Source organism: Struthio camelus, chromosome 2, assembly GCF_040807025.1.
Source record: "Struthio camelus isolate bStrCam1 chromosome 2, bStrCam1.hap1, whole genome shotgun sequence".
Lineage (NCBI taxonomy): Eukaryota > Metazoa > Chordata > Aves > Struthioniformes > Struthionidae > Struthio > Struthio camelus.
Window position 1 is genome coordinate 49295377 of NC_090943.1, and position 21530 is coordinate 49316906.

General features: G+C 35.2%; 1 protein-coding gene across 8 annotated transcripts in view; it reads left to right on the top strand.

Annotated features, from left to right (window-relative positions):
• ATP2C1 (ATPase secretory pathway Ca2+ transporting 1) overlaps nt 1-21414 on the top strand; it is a 49116-nt gene extending 27702 nt beyond the window's left edge. For all 8 annotated transcript variants that reach the window (XM_068935593.1, XM_068935590.1, XM_068935588.1 and 5 more), the window contains 17 exons: nt 210-276; nt 1458-1582; nt 2796-2893; nt 4498-4593; nt 4706-4795; nt 6233-6337; nt 7824-7980; nt 9373-9543; nt 10533-10630; nt 12197-12247; nt 13049-13215; nt 15227-15295; nt 17043-17159; nt 17844-17991; nt 18605-18700; nt 19546-19687; nt 20588-21414. In XM_068935593.1, coding sequence (XP_068791694.1) covers nt 210-276; nt 1458-1582; nt 2796-2893; nt 4498-4593; nt 4706-4795; nt 6233-6337; nt 7824-7980; nt 9373-9543; nt 10533-10630; nt 12197-12247; nt 13049-13215; nt 15227-15295; nt 17043-17159; nt 17844-17991; nt 18605-18700; nt 19546-19687; nt 20588-20724 — 1934 coding nt within the window. In that variant the 3' untranslated portion in view covers nt 20725-21414. The remainder of the gene's footprint in view (nt 1-209; nt 277-1457; nt 1583-2795; nt 2894-4497; nt 4594-4705; nt 4796-6232; nt 6338-7823; nt 7981-9372; nt 9544-10532; nt 10631-12196; nt 12248-13048; nt 13216-15226; nt 15296-17042; nt 17160-17843; nt 17992-18604; nt 18701-19545; nt 19688-20587) is intronic.
• Nucleotides 21415-21530: the final 116 nt, after the last annotated feature.

Sequence of the window (21530 nt, forward strand, 5' to 3'; positions counted from 1 at the left end):
TTTTTTCCCGTTGTTTCTTTTTTCCCGTTGTTTCTTTTTTCCCGTTGTTTCTTTTTTCCCGTTGTTTCTTTTTTCCCGTTGTTTCTTTTTTCCCGTTGTTTCTTTTTTCCCGTTGTTTCTTTTTTCCCGTTGTTTCTTTTTTCCCGTTGTTTCTTTTCCGAGTCTACAGTACATAGTGGTATTTATCAAAACAATTATTTTGTTTCTAGGGATTATCATGGTGGTTGGCTGGTTGCAAGGAAAGCATATTCTTGATATGTTCACAATTGGTGTGAGGTAAGATTTTATATATATATATTTTTTAATACGTGTGTGTGTATATATATATGTGTATATATAAAAATAAATAGTGTAGTTCATTAAAGCAGTATTTGAAAGCTAAGGATATGTATTATAATATGCTTGCACACAGATTTTACTTTTAAGTTCATATAGATGACATAAAACAAAAACTGACTTTGCGCTGTAAAGAGACAGTTCATGTCCTTTTTAAGGATATGATATGTACTTCTCAGTCTCTTGCACCATGCAATTGTGTGGCGATTTCTGAGTGGTTTTTGGAAGATCTGTAGACCGAGAATGAGCAGAGGTGTAAAATTTGAATTTCCATGACTGAGTAAATAAAATGCAATTTTATAAGTGTCATTAGGCAAAACTTTGACTAGAAGTCTTCCAGCTTGTTTTTTAGAATGTTATGGAAACTTAATTCCAGGGTCTCGTCTGTCGAGAGTAAACCGGAGTTTAGATGATTTAGCTCTGCTCTGGGAAATGTTGCTGATTGCATTAATTACATGGAGAGGTAAATGCATAGGACAGAGGTATTTCTTCAAGAAGCAGACCGGATCAGACTATGTGCATAAAAATAGTGCGCTCCTTGAACTGCATTTTTGAGCGTTGTATAATGAGTTACTGCGATCTCATTTACACTTTTACTAGTGTATTTGGTGGTGTGTTGGGGCGGGGGGAGAGAGAAGAGAGGAAGTGTCTCTGAAGGACCTTCTGTGCCAGTCCAACACTTGGCATACTGCCATATCATGATCTGGAAGTGACAGCTGTGGATCACTGGTCACTTGAAGTGGTAGTGCTTCCTAAGACAAACTTCTTGAGTGCCGACTACCCGTATTCTTCATGATTTGGGCTGCTTTACACAGTCCTAATTAGTATTTTGTGTGTGCAAAACGGACATACAATTGATGTTTTTTCTAAGCTTTCTTCATACTTTTGCACAAATAATGCATGGAAGTGTCTAAGCTGTTGCATATTATTGCTATGTTCAGAATGTGCATTTTGCAATGAAAGTTATGTGACAGAATCAAACGGCAGCTGCTTCCTTTCACTTTTAACCTCGGTTGACAGACAGCTATGCAAACCAAATATTCTCAACTAGAAGCACGTCTTTACTATGCGTTAATGTATGGCATTCTAAGGCAAGATTTGTGTATTTACTTTCGTTTCAGTTTGGCTGTAGCTGCAATCCCTGAAGGACTACCGATTGTGGTAACAGTGACACTGGCCCTTGGTGTAATGAGAATGGTCAAGAAAAGGGCTATTGTAAAAAAACTGCCCATTGTCGAAACTTTAGGTATGACCAGACTAACTTAGGGATAATATTTTGATACGAATGTTAGGAAATTAACACAAAGTTGAAGATGTCTATAAGTGGGTAGCATTTAAAAAGATATGTGTTATTTTGCTAGCAATGTGGCAATGCTTTAAAAACACCATATCTAAATTGAATGCAGTTTGAGTTAAAATTCAGCTATATGTTTGTGGGTCTTACTACCGCCCAGTTTTTGAACTGAGATATTAAACCAGTGGAGTGTTCCGGTCAATAGCACGTCACGCTAGCATACTCTGAACTGCATGCGTGAAAGGATGTGCCGAGTACTCTCTTTTCCCAGTGGAAATAACTTTAGCTTGCTGTGGAGGTTTTTGTTAAATAACATTCTTGTGAAATATTTTTTTAACTAACTTTTTGGCATAAATTCAGGAATAGTATTGCCAGGTGGAAAGAAACCCAAGTATGAGTATTAGAAAAAGTTTTGTAATCGTAATGCACCCTCAGAGAATCTTACTGTTTATATAAAAACTTACATATTTTAAAACATCAAAGCTTAAAAACATTCTGTATGCATTTTCAATCAGGAAACATGTAGTGCACTGAGCACAAAAGAAATAATCTTTTTCTGCTGTATTTTAACTTCTGTATTTGAAGATTGGAAATATTTTACTTCTAATTTCTGTAGCTGAGTTTCATTAGCGTTGCAAGGTTTTCTGTTGGCTTTGCAATACCTGCTGGCATTCCCAAAAATGTCAAGAAGCTTCAACACTTTCGATATGTATATTTTTTTCTGAGTTAAAACAGTGCATACAAATTTCATACTTCTGCAATCTTTTCAGTCTCGTTAAAACTGCAGTTTTAGTAGTAAGTTACCCTTTTTAATAAAGGAGAATAACTTCTGTAAAGCAGGCTCTTAACTTTCCTCCTCATCAGAAGTCTTAATTGAGACTTCATTAATGTAGCCTGAGATATAGCAATATAAAAATAAGGAGGTAGTGAACAGAAGCATTTCAGATTACTTGTGAATTTGGAACTTTGTCTAATCAAAAAAAAAAAAAACCTTGCGTATCTATTTATAAGTAGTTCCACATTGGCTGTCTGTGAAAAAAGAAAATAGGATATAACATTAACAGTTGCAGTATTTCTGGAGGTTTATTCGTCTTGAATACTTTTGTCCTCATTAGGTACTCAAATTGTTCTAAACAGTCCTTGTCTTCCTAATTGGTTCTTTCAGGTTGTTGCAATGTAATTTGTTCCGATAAAACTGGAACTCTCACAAAGAACGAAATGACTGTAACTCACATTTTTACTTCGGATGGGCAGCATGCTGAGGTATGTAGTGAGATTATATCAGACTTTAATTTGGGCTTTTACTTGTGTGCGTGTGTGGAATGCATCAACTGAAATATTCCTGGATATCGCATGTTAAGGAAGTGTAAATTTGTTGTACCAAATCTTGATTTCTCAACTTCTGCTAATCCTGTTCTTCCATTCATTCAGTATTTCAACCTTTGTCGGAGTTGTATTATTCAAGCCTTCCATGGTTGCAGAAGAATTATTAGTATAACGTGTAATGTTCATATAGCTCTTCATGGCTGTAACTTCTAACAAAAGCCAGATGGTGAGATTCGTTACAAACAAGTATTGGGAGATTTGGCGTTTTTCTTCAGTATGGAAAGTGAGGCTATTTTTTTGCTGTTACAGGTGTGTAAAGTAAAACTTACATGTTAGGAATATTTAAAGTAGATGAATTACCCAGCTTTTGGATTAAAAAAAACTTCATGTACTGTGTGAGCCCTTTATCCCAAAAGCATACTATTATTCTTGCTCTTTGTAATGAATGGAGTTGAGGAGCAAGACATGAAACTGTGATTGCTAAGGTTGGAGGGTTACTGCAAAGTCTGAAGTAAACGCAAAGAGGGAAGAAAAGCAAAAGCAGCAGGAATGGAAAAGCAGCAACGTGTGGAACTAGATGTAGTTTTATGGGAGTGTATTTTATACAATTTCTTAAGTTCTCACACTGCTTTTATTCAGGATTTTATTCGCTTTACAGTTAACAGAGGATCTTATCATGGACTTTTGTAAGAATATTGGGAATCCTTTCTTACTCTTCCCTGATATTTACCTGTGCTTGTTTATAGTTCCAGATATAGATCTCTAAGAAGAGAGAATAAATAGGAATATTGTAAATTTTACTACTGCTAGCATAATTTGTTTACATATGGGTGAAATTGGTTCCTTTTTCCTAACTGAAAGAGAACTTGGAATGATTGCCAACTGTATTAGTTAGTTATACTGTAGACCTGAAGACTTTTTAAGATCCTAGTGGGATGCCTATGTGTTATGCATTAAAAAATTTGTCATCTTTAACATCTCTCTCTTGGGTATCAGCTGAGAGGCTGTTCACCTAACTATAATTTTCTTCCTTTTTCTGGATGAAAGCAGGACTCCAGCTCTGTGCTTCCATTCCCCAACAGGGATGTGCATTATTAACTGGGATGAATGAGGATAGGAGGAAGAAATTAGAAAACCCTGCATCCCTCCCCCTAAAAAAACAAAGCAAAACCAAAAAACCCCAAAGCCTGCAAGCACATCCTAGTAGAGTAAGGAGACAATGTACACTATGTTTTTATTACTGACAAGGAATAAAATTGCTACCATTAAGTTTCTTCTGAATATAAACTGCTGAGTACATTTGAAATTAGTGTCTAATATGTCACTGAAGAATTCAGTTGTCTTAAGAATATTGATTCCTTAATCTTGATCTGCTACATTAGAAGTTCAATAGGAGCTTCCATTCACATTGGGTCAAGTCAATCATTATGAATAATCTTGTTTTACTTTTTTATAGTTTATAGTAAAAAGCTGAAATTCAAACAATTTGTGAAGCCAGTGAACATTGCATTTTATACTGCCTGTGGCTGTTTGTCTTACAGGTTACTGGAGTAGGGTATAACAGGTTTGGAGAAGTGATACTTGATGGTGATGTTATCCATGGTTATAACAACCCATCCATTAGCAAAATCGTTGAGGTGAGATTTTGGCACAGAGGTGTGTTTTAGTCAGTGACTTAATACGAGAGTTGTTTGGTATTTACTTGTGTTCTTTTTTTTTCCCCCTTGCCTTTTGTTCCTTATCTTTTAGGCTGGTTGTGTCTGCAATGATGCTCTGATTAGAAACAACACCTTAATGGGGAAGCCAACAGAAGGGGCTTTAATTGCACTTGCTATGAAGGTGTGTACTTGATGGTGCTTTTTTTTTTTTCATTTTTGACAGGTGGGATGTGTGTGAAACTTTTTCCCTCATTTGTGGTTCCTAGGTTTTTGTTGCAACTGCTTGTCTTGTGTATGTTTCTTACCTGTTGGAAATCTTTGGGCATTCTGAAAGATGAGGAAGATACTCAGTGAAGTAAAGTCTTTAATTGCACATATTTTTCACACTTAATACTGTTACTCTGCCTGCCATAAGCTAACTGACCTATTGAATGTTAATTGTTTCCTTTTCCAGTTTCCATCAGCAGCAGTAATAAGTGGATAACTGATTAGTAAATACATTGGTACTGTTTGTGGCTGCAGCGTTTGCAGTGTCCTTTAAATGCTGGACAGGAGTAGTTTGAATTGTGAATATTCTGGTTAAATATGGCTTGTATTCTGTGACACACCTGTTAGAGCTGCTGGGAAATGTGGCAAAGAATCTTACTACTTGATTTTTCTGTGATTGTGAGTAAACTTACAAAGATACTAGAAGATGAACGCATTATAGTATTTCTTTCTCCAAGTAACTGAGACACGAGATATGTTTATTTTCTTGCTGAGATTCATTTTAAGTCTGCAGTCTTTGCCTGGAAAGGACCAGAGTGATATTATTTTGCTAAGAGCACATAGGAATAGAGAACAGGAGTCTCTTGTATCTGTTGCTGGGGAGGTAGTGACATTTAACATATTGTGAAGCTCTTTTAGTACTAAGAATTGTTTACAGAAGACTGCTGCTTTTGCAGCTTCTTTAATCTGTTTTTTTTTTTTTCTTGGACTTGGTTAAGGCTACAGCATGGAAGGTGAGTTGCATCTGGGGTGGGGAAGGAACAGCATTTGGGATGGAAATCTATTTTCTCTGACTTGTCTGGAGTTTTCATAGTCGGTTAATTTCAACCTAAAAGTTAGTAGATTCTGACAAAAAAAATCTCGTTTCAGATTGGATCCTGTGAACTACAGATCAGTGGCTCGCCTTCTCTAGATTTTGCTGCAGTCTTCTGTTATTTTCTAGGCCCTTTAGCAGAGAAATTACATAGAACCAAGATAACAGAAAAATGCATTGGTGCTACTGCATCCACCACATAGATGTATTGTGTTTTGTCAAACCAAGAACCACATTGTTAGCCGTTGCGAGACTTGTGAGATTGTTGTGATCTACAAAGTATTTAAAGATCCTTGGATCGAAGTTACTGTGTAATCTTAAATGGTCTGACTTATGCTGAAGCCTTAGGTTCTTTCAGTGCTTGTTTGTCAGAAGTTTGTCTGAACTGGAGCAGAGTGCTCAAGAGCGCTTTTGGAGCTTAAACTGGTTTTTAACTAAGTAGTGGTTCTTAACTACTCATCTCAGAGTCCAACAAATTGTTTAGCTATTTGAACACAAAATGTCCTGACATTATGGTACTTGTTTTGTTTTATACAGATGGGTTTGGATGGACTCCAGGAGGACTACATAAGGAAGGCTGAATATCCCTTCAGCTCAGAGCAAAAATGGATGGCTGTTAAATGTGTCCACAGAACGCAGCAGGTAAACTTTAATCACTGTTTCATTGTGTATTGGCTGTGTTGCGTTGCTTTCTGTAGAACAGTTATGGATACTATTTAATGTCTTCTTTTTTCACTTCAGAAGTAGAAGCTAGTAGTGCAGTGTACAGTCCTGGGAATATGGTTCAATAATAGATCTGGTTTCAGTTTCAAGCTCTGAAGTGGTAACTAAGAATCACAAGCAATTCTTTCTATAGAGGTATACTGGGAAATTATTTTAAATATTTTGATATCCTAGACTTTGAGTATATACCTGACTGTTTTCTTCCTTCTCCTTGCCCCTCAAACATCTAAAGCAATTCGGTCAATCTTCTGTTTCAGGGCTGCATAGTTACATAGTGAATTAAGAGCACAAGATTGTAGATGTTTAATAGTTAAGCTTTCTTATGCTTTTCAGTGGGCTTTTTTTTTTTTTTTTTTTGGCTGTCAGCAGTGTCCTGGATTAGCAATACAGACTATTTTTTAACTTTTTCATTGTTTCTTATACTGCTTTCACACACATGCACTTGCATTCATACTTCATTTAGACCAATCTGAATATTTTTGCTACAAATATCTACATAATTCCTATTTTCAGGCTAGGCCGGTAATGAGCCTTCTAAATAGTATGTGCAACAGAAGCCCAAATTTTGGCTTTATGAAAAATTTCCTGCTATTTGTGACCAAGAAAAATGGCTTGCTGACAGTATTTAAGTATCAGCATAAACTCTGCCTTTTGTCTATATGGAGAATATTGTTGTATAATCCTTGTCTGTATAAAGAGTACTGAGCTGGAATTGTTGATGACTTTTATCTGTGTAAAGATTTACTGTGTTTGATGTGAGAACATTGCATTCTGTTTTGGTATCAGCATTTTTAGAAGACTGATATGGTAAGTGATTGGAAATTGAGCTGAGGCAGCACTTAAGCAAAAATGAGGGAAAGGAATGGACGAGTTGATTTACCATTAGAATAAATATTCAAGGTAAGTGGTGAAATCTCAGTCCCTTGATGCCATCAAGTCTGGACGGCTATCTGAAAAATATGTCAAGTTATTATGTACTTGGTTCAAGGGTGAAGTTGATGTTTAATGACCTGTGCAAGAGGACAGGTGGGCAGATGATGAGCTAAGTGACCTTTCAGGCCTAAAGATCTGTGTAGGTTTCCTTTCTGTTCTTTGCTTAGTGTCTTTGGGTTGTAAACAAATTGTGACCTAAATGTCTAGTGTGCATGATGTCTAGTGAAATGAGATACTGATTTTAGCTTGTTTTTTGGTGTTAATACTCTGAAACATACACTATATAGAGATATAAAAAGCTGTTTTTTAAAGTAATTTAGATTTGCACTACACATTCTGAAGAGTTTTTAGGCAAGTATAAATAAAAGTATCATTCTCGTGTGTATGTGTGTATGTACCAGGGGGTGTATGTGTGTGTATATATATGTGTATATACACAAATGCCTGTGCACACAATTCTTTTTCCTTTTAGGACAAACCAGAAGTTTGCTTTATGAAAGGTGCTTATGAACAAGTCATTAAGTACTGTACATCATATAACTGTAAGGGGCAGGCCCTCCCTCTTGTTCAGCAACAGAGAGAGCAATACCAGCAAGAGAAGACATCTATGGGTTGTGCAGGACTTAGGGGTAAGACCATTTCAAGGTCGTGGAATAACTGTTTTTTAATGTCATTGCTTACTTGTTCAACAAAAATGCAGAACTAAGAAAAAAACATTTGTGAGGGGAGTGCCACTGGGATGACCAGTTTTTCTTTAAAATAGGGGGGGGTGGAAAACTGGTGCTGTCGTTTAAGGGCTAGATAATGTGATTGATTTGCAGAGGGTTTGGAAAGGTGCTGCTGGTTCCTGGTATCTCCTGCATACGACCATCGCAACAGAACAGCGCATTATTACTTAATAGCTAGTATAGCTCATAGTTTTTTGTGGGTTTTAAAATATGAATAGTGCCAAGACGTGCCCATTTCTTTATTATTTTGCGGCACAACTAATTGTGGGGCAGAAGTTGCTATTAGGATTACGTTTTTATCATAACAGGCTATGTAGAGTTTTCAAATACAACAAATTGTTTTTCACAAGGTTTTTTGTAGGAGGTAGGTTGCGTGCATGCATTATGCAAGATACATGGCTGTCTTTCATTGTTCTCTGTAAAGAGACCTCAAGCCTGTTAAGTCCATCTAAAGCTGTTAAACATGAAGGTATCACTAATACGTGGCTCATGAAATTCCTAGCATACGAAATTACTAGAAACTGAGAGGGTGTACCAGAAGTAGTACCACTTTGTGCTTGTTTTGTTCAGACAGTCGTTCTTTACGCATCTGCTTCAGGCCACTGTCAAACAGAACACCTAGTGTCACGTTATGTTTTCAAAAAAGTGAATTTGCATCTCTTTTACAACAATAATGCCATTTAAATATATTGAAATTAAGATTCCTACTGTGGAAGTCAATTTAGAAAATATTTAGCATGTATTTGGTATAATCTGCCTAAATCAAAAATAAAACGTTAACTTATCTCCCTTTCATATTGTTACATAAAAGACTGTGCATGTACACAGAAACCGCAACTGGAGATGCTGTTCTCTTTCCAAATGGTGACCATTTATACACTTCCATCTGAAAAAAAATGGGAAAATTTTCTTTAAAACCTGAAATACGTAGGGTTGGTAAGGAAAATACCTTTTAGAAGAAAGGAATATATGAAAGCAGTCTATTCTAAATACTGAAGATAATGGACATTGCTACTAGGTTAAAAAGAAATTGCAGCCCTTGCCCTTTGCTTTGTCCTAGTCTACTAATTCAGTTAGGTCTTATTTCTGAACATCTACTTGTGATAGGTTCCTTTCAGGTAGGATACTCAGATGAATGAAGATACTCATAAATATATTTCGCATAGAGGCCCTTGGTCAATATGCTAACATCTAGTTGTATGTCATTAGTTTTCATTTTGGAAAACAAGAGTATTAGCATTGGTGTAAATTTTATTTTCAAATAGTAACTTATTTTTCTTTGTTCCCTAAAAGTTCTAGCTTTAGCTTCCGGTCCTGAGTTAGGACAACTGACTTTTCTGGGGCTTGTGGGAATAATTGATCCTCCGCGGAGTGGTGTAAAAGAAGCCGTTACTACACTTATCACATCAGGAGTTGCAATAAAAATGATCACTGGAGATTCACAGGAGACTGCAGTTGCCATTGGTATAAATTGTCTACTGACCTGTTTTTCAGTGTCAGCAATTGCCTAGTTAATTGTTAAGAAATGCTGTGGATATTAATTCTTTAACATCTGAGTTCTAGATGTATAGATTGTATGCATATTGTATTCGCAAGTGGCATAGAGGAACTGGAAGAAAAATAGTCTGAAGTGATACTTCAGTGGTTTCAGCCTTAACTGTAGTTTTTCTAATTTGGTTTGCGTGTCAGGTTTTCTGTTTGAGACAATAGGTATTGTCTTATTGTATTTTGCTATACTGCATGCTTAACTTCTGATTCTTACAGTTTTGTCCCCTGCATTGAACAGGGAGAAACTGAGATAGCCACTGACAATGAGCATTTGGGATGTATATGGCCCTTTAAGTGCTTTTACTAAGTTTTTTCCATATAAGTTTGAAGTTTAAGTAAGTGCCTTTAATAAATATTTAAATAAGTTACTTATCCTAACTTCTTTTTCAATGCAGTACCTTAAAATATAGATACTTTAACTAGAATATGGATCCTTTATGTAAAGGACGATGATGAAAAAAGTTGAAAGCGCATGCAAAAAGTACACCCCAAAGTTAGCAGTGCTTTCACAATTAGAATATCTTTCCTTTTTTCCTTATTTGCTTTATCTCTGTGTTCATTTTCTATCTTGTTGTTTTTGAACTGTGAATCCTGTAGAGAGGACTAAGCCTTTATGTTTATATGGCACCTAACCACAATGAGATACAGACCTTAAGACCTGAAAAAAGGTTAAGGAAATAGATATCTGATTAGAATAGATTTGATGGCGTGGGTTTGTTTAAGAGTTCAGATAATTTACTTCAGTATACTGAATCAAAATGAAGTATTAGGAAGTACTGCTCTAGGCTTTTCAAATCTGAAATGCTACAGAAAATAGTAAGCATAGAAATAAAATTTTGCTGCTTAATGTTTTAAACAAAGGTAAATTATTACAGTACTGTGTTTTTTGTTTGGTTGGTTTCCAGCTAGTCGCCTAGGATTGTATTCTAAAAACTCACAGGCATTATCTGGAGAGGAAATAGATGGTTTGGATATTCAGCAGCTTTCTCAAATTACACCAAAGGTATGCTTTGATATATTTACTGAAAAGCAGTAAAGGATACATTCTGTATTGAGAAATACAGCCAGTTTCCTTCGGTTAGTTTGTATGGCTGTGTGAGGATTTATTTCTTTCAACTTAAAAGGGTGTCTTTTTCAGTGAATTCATTACCTTTCTGTCTTTCATGTTCAGTTGACCTTTCAGTGCCTGCATTGGGAATTTCTTTTTTTTATTTTGCCACCTTTTATTTTCAGTGAGCATCATCTTGTTATGTTAAAGACTCCCCTCCTTTTTTTTTTTTTTTTCTTCAGTAGTTGATATGTACAATTTCAGAATTCGCTTGTTCACACATGGTCTACTTCAAAAAAGGAGCTGTCTTAATCTTCAGTGATTTGTAATCAGTCTCAGACCATTGGCTAAGAGTATTGAAAAGGCCTATTTATTAATTTGGCTACTTAATACTTTTTAACTGACTAAAGAAATGTCATAGTTGTAAATGTGAAGTCATAATCAAGTGCAACTAAGGTTCATACTTGGCTCTGTTGCAAAGTTTACGGTTCAAAATGCTTCTCTGTTTGCAAAAGACTGTAAAATTATACTGCAGCATTCTTGAGTCTGATATAACCAAGGAAAAGCCAGTATTTACTATCAAGAAGCAAGTGCGTTTATAAGGCGAACATGTGTACATCTGTCAGCATTTTATCTTTCCTTGGTGACTCACAAAAAGAGTTGGAAAAAAAGAATTGTGTGTGGCAGATACTTATTTTTTGTTTATTCGGTAATACTTGTTCTTGTATGTTCTTGACTCTCTGCCTTAAATAACTAGAAATAATTACGGAAGTTACTTCATGCACATTTGACCTGATACTCACATTATTTTTCAGACGGTTATGGAAAATCCTAGTAGGAATTAATTAAAACCACCCAGAAAGATTGGCATCTGTATACAGTCTAATGTGGCTGCTGAGAAGTCTAATTTCTTATCCTGCCTCTTGAAAAGGAAGAATAGATGTGAAATGCTAATAGTATGGTATTTTGTTGAAGATGAAATTCCACTTACGAAATTCTAATTTATCAAGTAGATCAGAGACAAAAAATACTTAAAAATATTAACTCATTCTAAGCTAGAATTTTTACTAATTAACATTAAAATTTTAATGTGTAAATGCCATGCTACATAAAATAGTAAAATTGAAACATCTTGAGTAGCTTGCCAGTAGTGCTGAGAAAGGGAGGATATTTATAGAGTTAGTATGGCAACTGTCTGTATAAATTTAATCTGGGAGGTTGGCACTGCAAGACATTATAGCTCAAGTTGATTCAAAATTTCGGAGGGTTATTCTGTAGTTTTAACACTACAGATGCCGTAAAATAAGTAGCGCTGACTTTGTTTAGCAGATCACAGTTCAAGTTTTGTCTGAAATTAATGATTTCGCCCTATTAAAAGCATAATTCACTGATGTTTCAGCTTCAGAACTAGTGAGAGTATAGTTGGACTTTGAAAATATTTTTGTATCCTCTAACTTTACAGTACCGAACACACTTTAAATAACTCAGATTTTCACCATTTGTTCACTGTGCTTTTAACAGGTTGCAGTATTTTACAGAGCCAGTCCCCGACATAAATTGAAAATTATAAAGGTATGTTTCACTAGAGGCTGGAACACAGGACAGCTGTTATGGGCACTGTTTTGTGGCACTTTTACTTAAATTATAATGGGCTACAGTGTGTTGAGATGAAACCTGAAATGCATTTGGTTTGAAAAAGCATATTTGAAAATACTACCTAGGAAAATATATAGTGTCCAGTAGGGATATGAAGGTGCTGTTAGGAAACATCATGCTTTCTTCTATGTCAGGGGCCTGGGGTTGATCACGATTGTGTCGCGTTGCAGTTGAATTGACTAGGAACTTGAGAGAACCATATTTCTGCTGCTTCTCAGAACAAGCTAAAAAGGCATGAATTTCAAGCCATATCTGAGGTAATGCTTCAGTTCAGAAGCTAATAAAAGAAGCTGACAAAAAGGGACATTCAGTATAACAAACTGGAACAATCGAAAAAGCAACAATAATGAGAAGGAAGTCAAACATTATGAGACAGTTGGAATATCTTGAGACATATAAGAGGAAGATAATGTTAAGATATAAACACAGTGCTTTCTTTCTGTGATTTTTCTCTCTAAGAGTTTTTACCTTTTTTTTTGATGCAGCTTTTAAATATCCTAGCTTTATGTAGGCTATCTGAATATGTGGACTAAAATTTAACCTTAAATCTTCTATTAAAAGTTCATTAAGATATAAACAGCTGCATTTTTGTTTTTTTAATTTGTTTTAAGATTTTTTTTAAAGGAATTGTAAAAATTTTGAAACACTTGTATTTTGAATAATTATATAGGATGGGTTATTTCCGTGAATGATTCAGTCTCTTCCCCCTTTCTTTAGTCACTGCAGAACAACGGTGCAGTAGTAGCTATGACAGGAGATGGAGTGAATGATGCTGTTGCTCTGAAGGCTGCAGATATTGGTGTGGCAATGGGGCAGACTGGAACTGATGTTTGTAAAGAGGCAGCAGATATGATCCTTGTGGATGATGATTTTCAGACAATAATGTAAGTTCTATTCATATGGATACCTTGTGTTAAATATTGTTAATGAAAAGTGGCCTGTGTTAAGAGAAATTCCTTGAACTTGTGGCTATTATTAAGAAGTTCTTGGGTAAGTAGTTGAGATTCACGGTAATTACCTCTATTAGAGTCCTTTTTCTTTTAAAAAAAAAAAAAAAAAAAAAGAAAAAAAAAAAGAGAGAGAGGAGTCCAGGAAGGTAACAGTATAAGGGGCAAATATGAAGTATTTCTGCCTTTCAGTATGTTAATTTATGAATGCATTTACGAATTGAGAACTTTTCTACTTTGATCTTTGTGCACTGTACTGCTACCTGTTGTGTTAGCAGTACTGCTGACATAGGTCAGATACGTATGATATGACCTCCTTTGTTATTTACATTTGTACTAAAATACTGATCTGCGTTTCTGCTTCTCCAAGTAGGGTTGTATTAGCAAGCAGTATGTTTGGAAAGAAAGTTAATTGAGGTCAAATTGTGCCTCTGTTAGTCTTCAGTATGATGCACCTCGATTTAATTTTTTACTTCAGAAGCATATATCTTACATAAAAATGAGACAGAACATTTCTCTCAAGTTAGGAAATTTTACATAGTGTTATGTTTGCTTCAGCTCTTTAACGCGAAACAAAAACTTTTTTTTTTTTTAAAGAGAATGAGAGAGAGAGAGAGAGGAATAAGCTATTTAGTTATCACAGGTGAAAACAGGTTACCAGCTTCTGGGTAGCCAGTTGTTACTTGTTTATCAATTTATTTGCAATGTATCAAATAAGTTAGAGTATAGCTAGCAGAATTTTACTTTGCTTTTAATACATATGACTCTGCAAGGTAGTGGTTATTATTGGTAGAAGCTGGACTGCTATCTAGACAGATGGCCTTCATTTTGAATTTGTGTAGATTTCCCCAGCTCTTTCTCCCCCCTGCCCCAAAGTATAGCACTTTTCACTGTCGTTAATGAATGTCATCTTATCAGCCTCACAAGACTTCAGTTTCTCTGAAAGTACAAAGCTTATACTCTGGCAGGAGAAGTGAAAGATGCAAGTACAACATGACAAAATCTAGCTAGTTAGTGGTGTGTCAGACAGTAATCTGGGAGTTAAAAAGGCTTCCATACTAACTCGGTGAACAGTACTATGCTGTTGCCCAAAGAGAAAGGGAAGGAAGTCATTTTAAGATATCTTCAGAGAAGTGCGTAAGACCTCTGTGGTAAGTACTTAGCTTTACTTGGGCTTATTGATGAGGTTTTTGCTGGGATGCTTTGTCCAGTTTTGCTCACCTCCCTAAAAAAGCTCTAAATGGGAGAGTGAGAAGAGAACGGTGAACAGTGTAAGGAGGAAAACAAAACAAAACAATCTTTTCTTCTTAGACTATGCAAGCTCATTTGAAGGGGAGGGGGAGGGATGTAAGTTACAGAAGGAATGCTGATTAGTTTTTTCTTCTTGGCTCTTGGGGGAAATGGAAGACAGAAGTCAGCTTTATTTGCAGCAAAGTAAACGTGGTTTAGGTATTAGAAAAAAAAAATTGTTACTAATACAGTGGTGATAATGTGATAGGCAGATTGTGACACATGCTGGAGACTGAAAAGATAGCCTGTATGTATTTGATTCTGCAGCAGTGCAGTGCAATAAGAATACAGCTTTTTGGAAATCCTCATCCTATGTCTGTGATTTTTTTTTTTTTTTTTAAATCATCTACCTTGAATCAGAAAATCTATCTGGAATGATGATAAATCTTAACAAAGAGGAGATTTTACTAGTGAAATTTCATTTTGAAAGTTAAGATAAGCAGCTGGAATGAGAATCATTGTGATTGTTTTTCTACTTTTCTATTATAAAATTAATAGCTGTCAAAGTTAAAAGAACCTCAATTCCACGCATTTCTTGATATTTGCAATGCTGGGTAAAGTAAAAGGATAAATGATTTCTATTATGTGGTTTACTTTCAAAGCTTTTTGACAATAGCCTGATTTATCTAGTGGTGTAATCCTTTGTTTTTAATTGCAGGTCTGCAATTGAAGAGGGTAAAGGAATTTATAATAACATAAAAAATTTTGTTAGATTTCAACTGAGCACGTAAGTTTGAAATATTGCAATTGGACTGCTTCTAACTGCAATATCAGAAGCTTCTAACTACATTCTAAATGAATCAAATCATCACAAAGCAGATGCTTCATTAATTCACATGAATATTGTAGACTTCACATAGTTTGTTGATATACTGTGCTAGAAAATCAGTGGTTATAATGGCGAAAGATTTCTGGTATCGAATTTTCAGTGTTTTGTACTTAGTGGCTTGTTTCATTTTTAAAGAACCAGAAAATAGTGTAATAAACAGACTTTATATATTCTATATTATATATATAATATATATTATAATATATATTATATACATAACATTATTATATATTATTTATAACTTTATTACAGTTATTCCTGTTAAGATGTGAAAAGTCAATGACCAACAGAATGGAGAGAAACAGCTACCTCTGTGTTCTTGTTTAAAGGGGAAGTGTCTCTTCTAGCACAGTAGTCCTTTTCTCCTTAACCAGAACATGTACTTCAAATGCAATGAACTGGATGAACAGGAGTACGTTTCTCTTTAGTAATCCATGTACACGTTTGTGGGATGAAAGTTAGCCCCATAAAGCTGATTTCCTTTTCTTGTGTATATTCAAGTGGATTTTTAATGCCAACTATATTATCTGTACGTAAGACAGGAAGTCGAGTTTATATAAAACCTTATTTTCAAATGTGTTTTGAGTCTGTTTCATTGTGCCTGAATTCAGGAACGTGGTTTTTCTCTTTGCGGTGTTGCTCATGTGTGGATTTTGCAGCATTCGTGGCATTCTGTGAGGGGTTGAGTGATTGAGTGAGGCTACAAAAACTTTAAAAAAAAAAAAAAAACTCTTAAACTTGTACAGAAACTGGAATGAGTGTTATACTTTGCATCTTGTGACTAGAGTCATGTAGTGGCAGGAGACTTCAAGGGACTTGCTTCAGTGGAATGGCTAAGCACAGATATTCTAGTAAAGTATGCTTGCCTATTAGCCTTGGGAATGGTAGCCTCAGAATTTGAAGAATAAGTTACTCTTTCGGCCCTTTTTTGCAGGCAGAGAACAGCGGGGTTCAGCAGAGGGCTAATTTCAGAATTATTAATAAACCCTGCTCTCTGCTTGGAAGATCTGAAACCATTTAATCTTGCACCAAACCCCATTAGTGCCTACCTATTTAGAGAGGTCTCTAAGCTTGCAGCCAGCTATTCTGTTTTCTGTCTTTTTTTATAGACTCCTCATCTTGCTAATGATGAGTGGTGATGTAGGTATTTTAGGGAACTGGGGAAGTACCTTGCCTTAACTATAATTCGTCAAGCTACTGACAGGTGCACCAAGGAGTTTATCTCAAAAGTAAAAAAGCAGCAGCTTGCTTTTCAAAACCATGTTTAAAAGTGCTGCTTCTTGCACTACTTTTTTGAAAAGAACGCAATAAAAGCATGGAACCCAGTTCCCCCAATGAGAAATGAATTAGGTAAAGGTAAGTGGTAACTCCAAAATGTTATTTTAAAGTTCGGGAGATTTTTAAGGCACAAATTCTCCTGTCTTAGTTGCTGAAACAACTCTGTTAAACAAAGACTGTGTCAAGATGAGTATTCTAAATGAATCCATGCCTTACCTCTTAAACTTAGGATTACATCAATCACAATTTAAGTAGTCAAAATCTCTTTATATCTCCTCTTAAGCAATCGAAATGTTGATAAAGCAGTTATCAGTGGATCTTCAGAAATGTCCCATGCTGACAGTTATAAAATGGATTCTTTCAACAGGAGTATAGCAGCATTGACTTTAATCTCACTGGCCACGTTAATGAATTTTCCCAATCCTCTCAATGCCATGCAGATCTTATGGATCAACATCATTATGGATGGACCTCCAGCTCAAAGGTAAATAATTATTTTAATCACTCTCAGGGGTCTGTAGTCCTTTTATTTCAGCAAGCTATAAAGGGTTGCTAATGGAAAAAAAAAAAAAAAGTGAAATGCTAAACTTAAATGATAATGTGTTTGTGAAACAGAAAGCAAACTTTGAGTTACAGTACTTGTAGTATAGTTCCATGTTCATATCTTTGTGTTGCTTAGTATCTAGCAATGCTTGGAGCAACCTGGATACCTAAAGATCCATGGGTATGCCCATGAAACTTGCTTGTGAGACTCTGGCTTTCCTCTGGGCCCTTCCTCTAACCCTCTTCACTGCAGATTAAATGGTGGAGAGAGGTGAAAGGGAACCAGCAGCAGAATCCCTGGGCTAAGCTGATCAAGGTGACAAAAATGGGAGGCACAACTAATACTGCAGGTTCCTTTAATAAAATTGACATCTGATAATTTTGAGTGTTTGATATCATGTACTTCTAGACTCTCATTGTAGTGCAGGGTTAGAATATTGCCTGTTACTAATGCTTATAACTCAGTGCTTTGAAAGTGAGAATAGCAATTTAATATTTGAATGAGATGATTCCTAGGCTGTGAAGAGCAGATATAACCTTTTTTCAACTCATAAAATCTAGCTCTTAAATCAAAAGCAGTCAATTATTTTGTGATGCTAAAACCTAAGATGTTTTTCATTTTAAGTCTTGGGGTGGAACCTGTGGATAAAGATGTTATTCAGAAGCCTCCGAGAAATTTGAAGGACAGCATTCTGACCAAAAACCTGATTGTTAAAATACTGGTTTCATCGATAATTATTGTGTGTGGAACATTGTTTGTCTTCTGGAGAGAGGTATGACACATACAAAAGTTAAAGCAGTAACAAATGAAAATTAAGAGAAGTCTTTTTGTACCAGCAATTAGAATTCAGAATTTGTATATACTTAATTGCAAATTGTATCCATGCTTATTTAAAAATCTATTCAGCTAGCAGATTAGAGAGGAGGAATTTCCAAGTAGTTTTTAAAATGAGGATATGCAGTTTTATTTCACAATCTCTAACATAGACTTTTCTAGTCTCAAAGGTATTTGGGAAACCTTGGCTCATGGAAATTAATTGCCCAAATCTTCTAGCCAGACAGTTATAAAACAGCCGTTCGACTTTCTTTTCCCAATAGAGAAAAAAGTTACTTGAACTTTTGGTAGTGCATCACAGAATTCCTGATATTCCATCTGTTTGCTGGAATGTTTATAAAGAGCTGCTAAATTGCAGGTTGGAATTACAAGATCTATAAGTTATAAACCTATAACTCTTGCTACAGGTTTTATTAAATGAGCTTAGGGCAAATGGGGATTGTTTTTCCTTTCACGTACTAGCTAGTAGAACTTAAGGTATTGTAATAACTTTGTTTAGTTCTTGAGGATTTAAAGCATGCTAAAGCCCCTTCATTTTCTCTTTTTGGCAGTTAAGAGACAATGTAATAACGCCTCGAGATACAACTATGACTTTCACCTGTTTTGTATTTTTTGATATGTTCAATGCTTTGAGTTCTAGATCTCAGGTAAGTGATTTGTACTGTCCGTTTACACAAGCAGTATTTTTCTTCTAAGGAGCACCTTGCTCTGTTTCAGTTTCAGATATTTTCCTGCATATTCAATTCACATGTGCTATTAAGCTTCAGAGTATCACATATTTACTAGGTAGGATTTCTTAAATTACAGATCAATGTTAGTTTCCTTAAGCTTGTTTATATGATGCAGAGCTGGTAGTAATGCTTCTGTCCTGATGGAAGGAAGGAAGAGAAAACCTTTGATAAAAGCGAAAGTGATGTTTGTTTGTCTTGTTGTTTACGTCTAGTTGGATTTCTCTTTCTTTCCTGAAAATTGTCAGTTCAGAATCTGTGCCAAAACCTAGAATTTTTTGAAGGCCTTCATTTTTTTATTTTGTAGCTGTAAAGCCCGTAACACAAGGAAAACTCTTAAACTATTCTTTCTGTATTATATTTTTGTTTTAAAGGGGGGAAAAAAAACCCCAAATTTTGCACTAATTACAGAAAAAGATTGTTAATATGCATTACTGTGTTTACTCTAATTGGCACTGTTTTCTGTGAATAATGTCAAGGTCAACACAAACACTTCCATATAGTATAGAAGACACCTTCTCGTGCGTTGTACTTGCAGGAAAGTGAGCTCAATATGCAAGTCACTGTGAAGACAGATTTGCACTCTCTATTTGCCAAACAGAAAATGAAATTGGCTTGTCAAAGAACTTGTTGGATTGTTTTCAAGGTCAACAACTAGTTTTTACAGCTTTTAAAAGCTGAGGTGACTAGATTGTTCTTATGAGTTATTTTCTCATGTAGGCAATCAAAATTACACATACAAGGTAATGCTATTTATTTTATAGGCAAAATCTGTGTTCGAGATTGGACTTTGCAGTAATAAAATGTTCTGCTATGCGGTCCTTGGATCTATAATGGGACAGTTACTGGTCATTTACTTTCCTCCACTTCAGAAGGTTTTCCAAACAGAGAGCCTGAGTGTCCTAGGTAAGAACAGTTCCCCTTTAACATTGCACAGTAAGGAGTAATCTGTAAATGCATTGACTGATGGTTTTAAAAAACACTTCCCACCCATGTACATATACAAGGAATAAAAATGCTACTAATTTTTAAGAAAAAAAAAAACCCTTTTAGGTGTTTTCTTTGGGAACCATGATGAAATGCATACGTACACAAAAAATGGGTCAGTATATTCTAAGATTTCTTAGGCACTTTTTGTTGGGAATTTTTAATGTAAATTTTGATATGGGCAAAAATGAAGTATGAACTTCGATTTTTTTTTTTTTTAAAACACTTAGTCTTGCTATTTAGCAAATTTTTCTCTAAATACCAATACCTTAATTAGATAGAAATATTGATCCTTTATTAAATCAACTGCATTTTTTTTGGAAAAGATGTGCGCATTTTACAAGGCTATAGACACAGTGCTGCTACTGTCGCTTAATGCTGTTGGCTCCGTTAAGACTTCTTATGATTATTACCACTGCAATTTTCTGGACGTAAAAATAAATGATTGCCATAAAATGCATGTTGTTACATAATTCTTTGTCTTTTTATTGTAGTGTCATTTCTGAGAATCTGAATATTGTTTCAGCATAAAATCTAATTAGCTTGCTTAGAAGAAAGTTCTTTGTGTTCATGGATGTTAGTAAAAATAGTGAGGTTATGCAATACTTTAAAATGTTGAAATCTCATGCCTTTCCTCACGATTTGTGCATAAATGATGCATGTTGATCTGCTGATCCTGCAAATGTTCTTGCTTCATTTCTCCTGAAATTACCCAATGATTAGAAGGCAACATAAGTCATGTAAGTCTTGTTCTTTTGTAAATCTGTCCTCAGCCTTAAAAAGCAAATTTTTAAAAATCGGGCTCATTATCTCTTTCAGATTTATTGTTTCTTCTGGGACTCACTTCCTCTGTGTGCATAGTGACTGAGATCATAAAGAAGTTTGAAAGAAGCAAGGAAAAGATCCAAAAACGTGGAAGTTCTTCTTCATCCACTTCATCTTTTCTTGATGTATGATGCATATTGCATTCTTTTGTTTGCAAACTTAGGGATTGCTGTCTGAAGATGTAGGAGAAAGCAAAACAATATTTGGAGGATAAAGAAATCCTGAGGGCTTTTGACAAGTCCTTTTTTTTTCCACTGGCTAATGATGAACGTTCATGTTTCAAGACTGAGAATTTAACTTCCAGCTGTGGGAGTAACAAATGAAATTATGCAACTTTGGTAACATTTTTCCTCAAACGTAAATTTACTTTTGAAATTGAACGGAATTTTGTGTGTGGGAGTTTAATTTAAAGAAAGAAGGGTTTATGCCCTAGTCCCATTTTCTGCACTTAAGATATATAACTGTGTAAAATCCTTCTCTTAGATATAAATATTTTAGTTTGTTTTTATTTAAAACATTGTACTATTTTACTTTTATGGTGGTGGGATTTTGCTACTAATACAAGGATAAAAATTATTTCAGAGGCATTCCACTGGGTTTAGTCTTGTTACAAGAGTGCCATATTCCAGCTACTGTATTTATTTACTTTATCCTGCAATGTGTAAGCGGCTCAAGTACCTTGTGCTACTTTTTTTTGTCTTTTGTATCCTGAGTTTTTTGCACAGGATGTGACCGCTGTCAGATCACTGTTTTTCTTTTCTTTCTTTCTGTGATTGAAAAGCCTATACTGCAATTTGAAGTAAATGTTTGCTTTTCTTAAATCAGTGTGGTGGTATCTCAGTGTTTTAAAAGAAACTGGCATTTACACCATTGTCATGCTTGTTTTGACGTTGTTTCAGATACCAGCTTTATTTCATGTCTGTTACATGTTTACTTT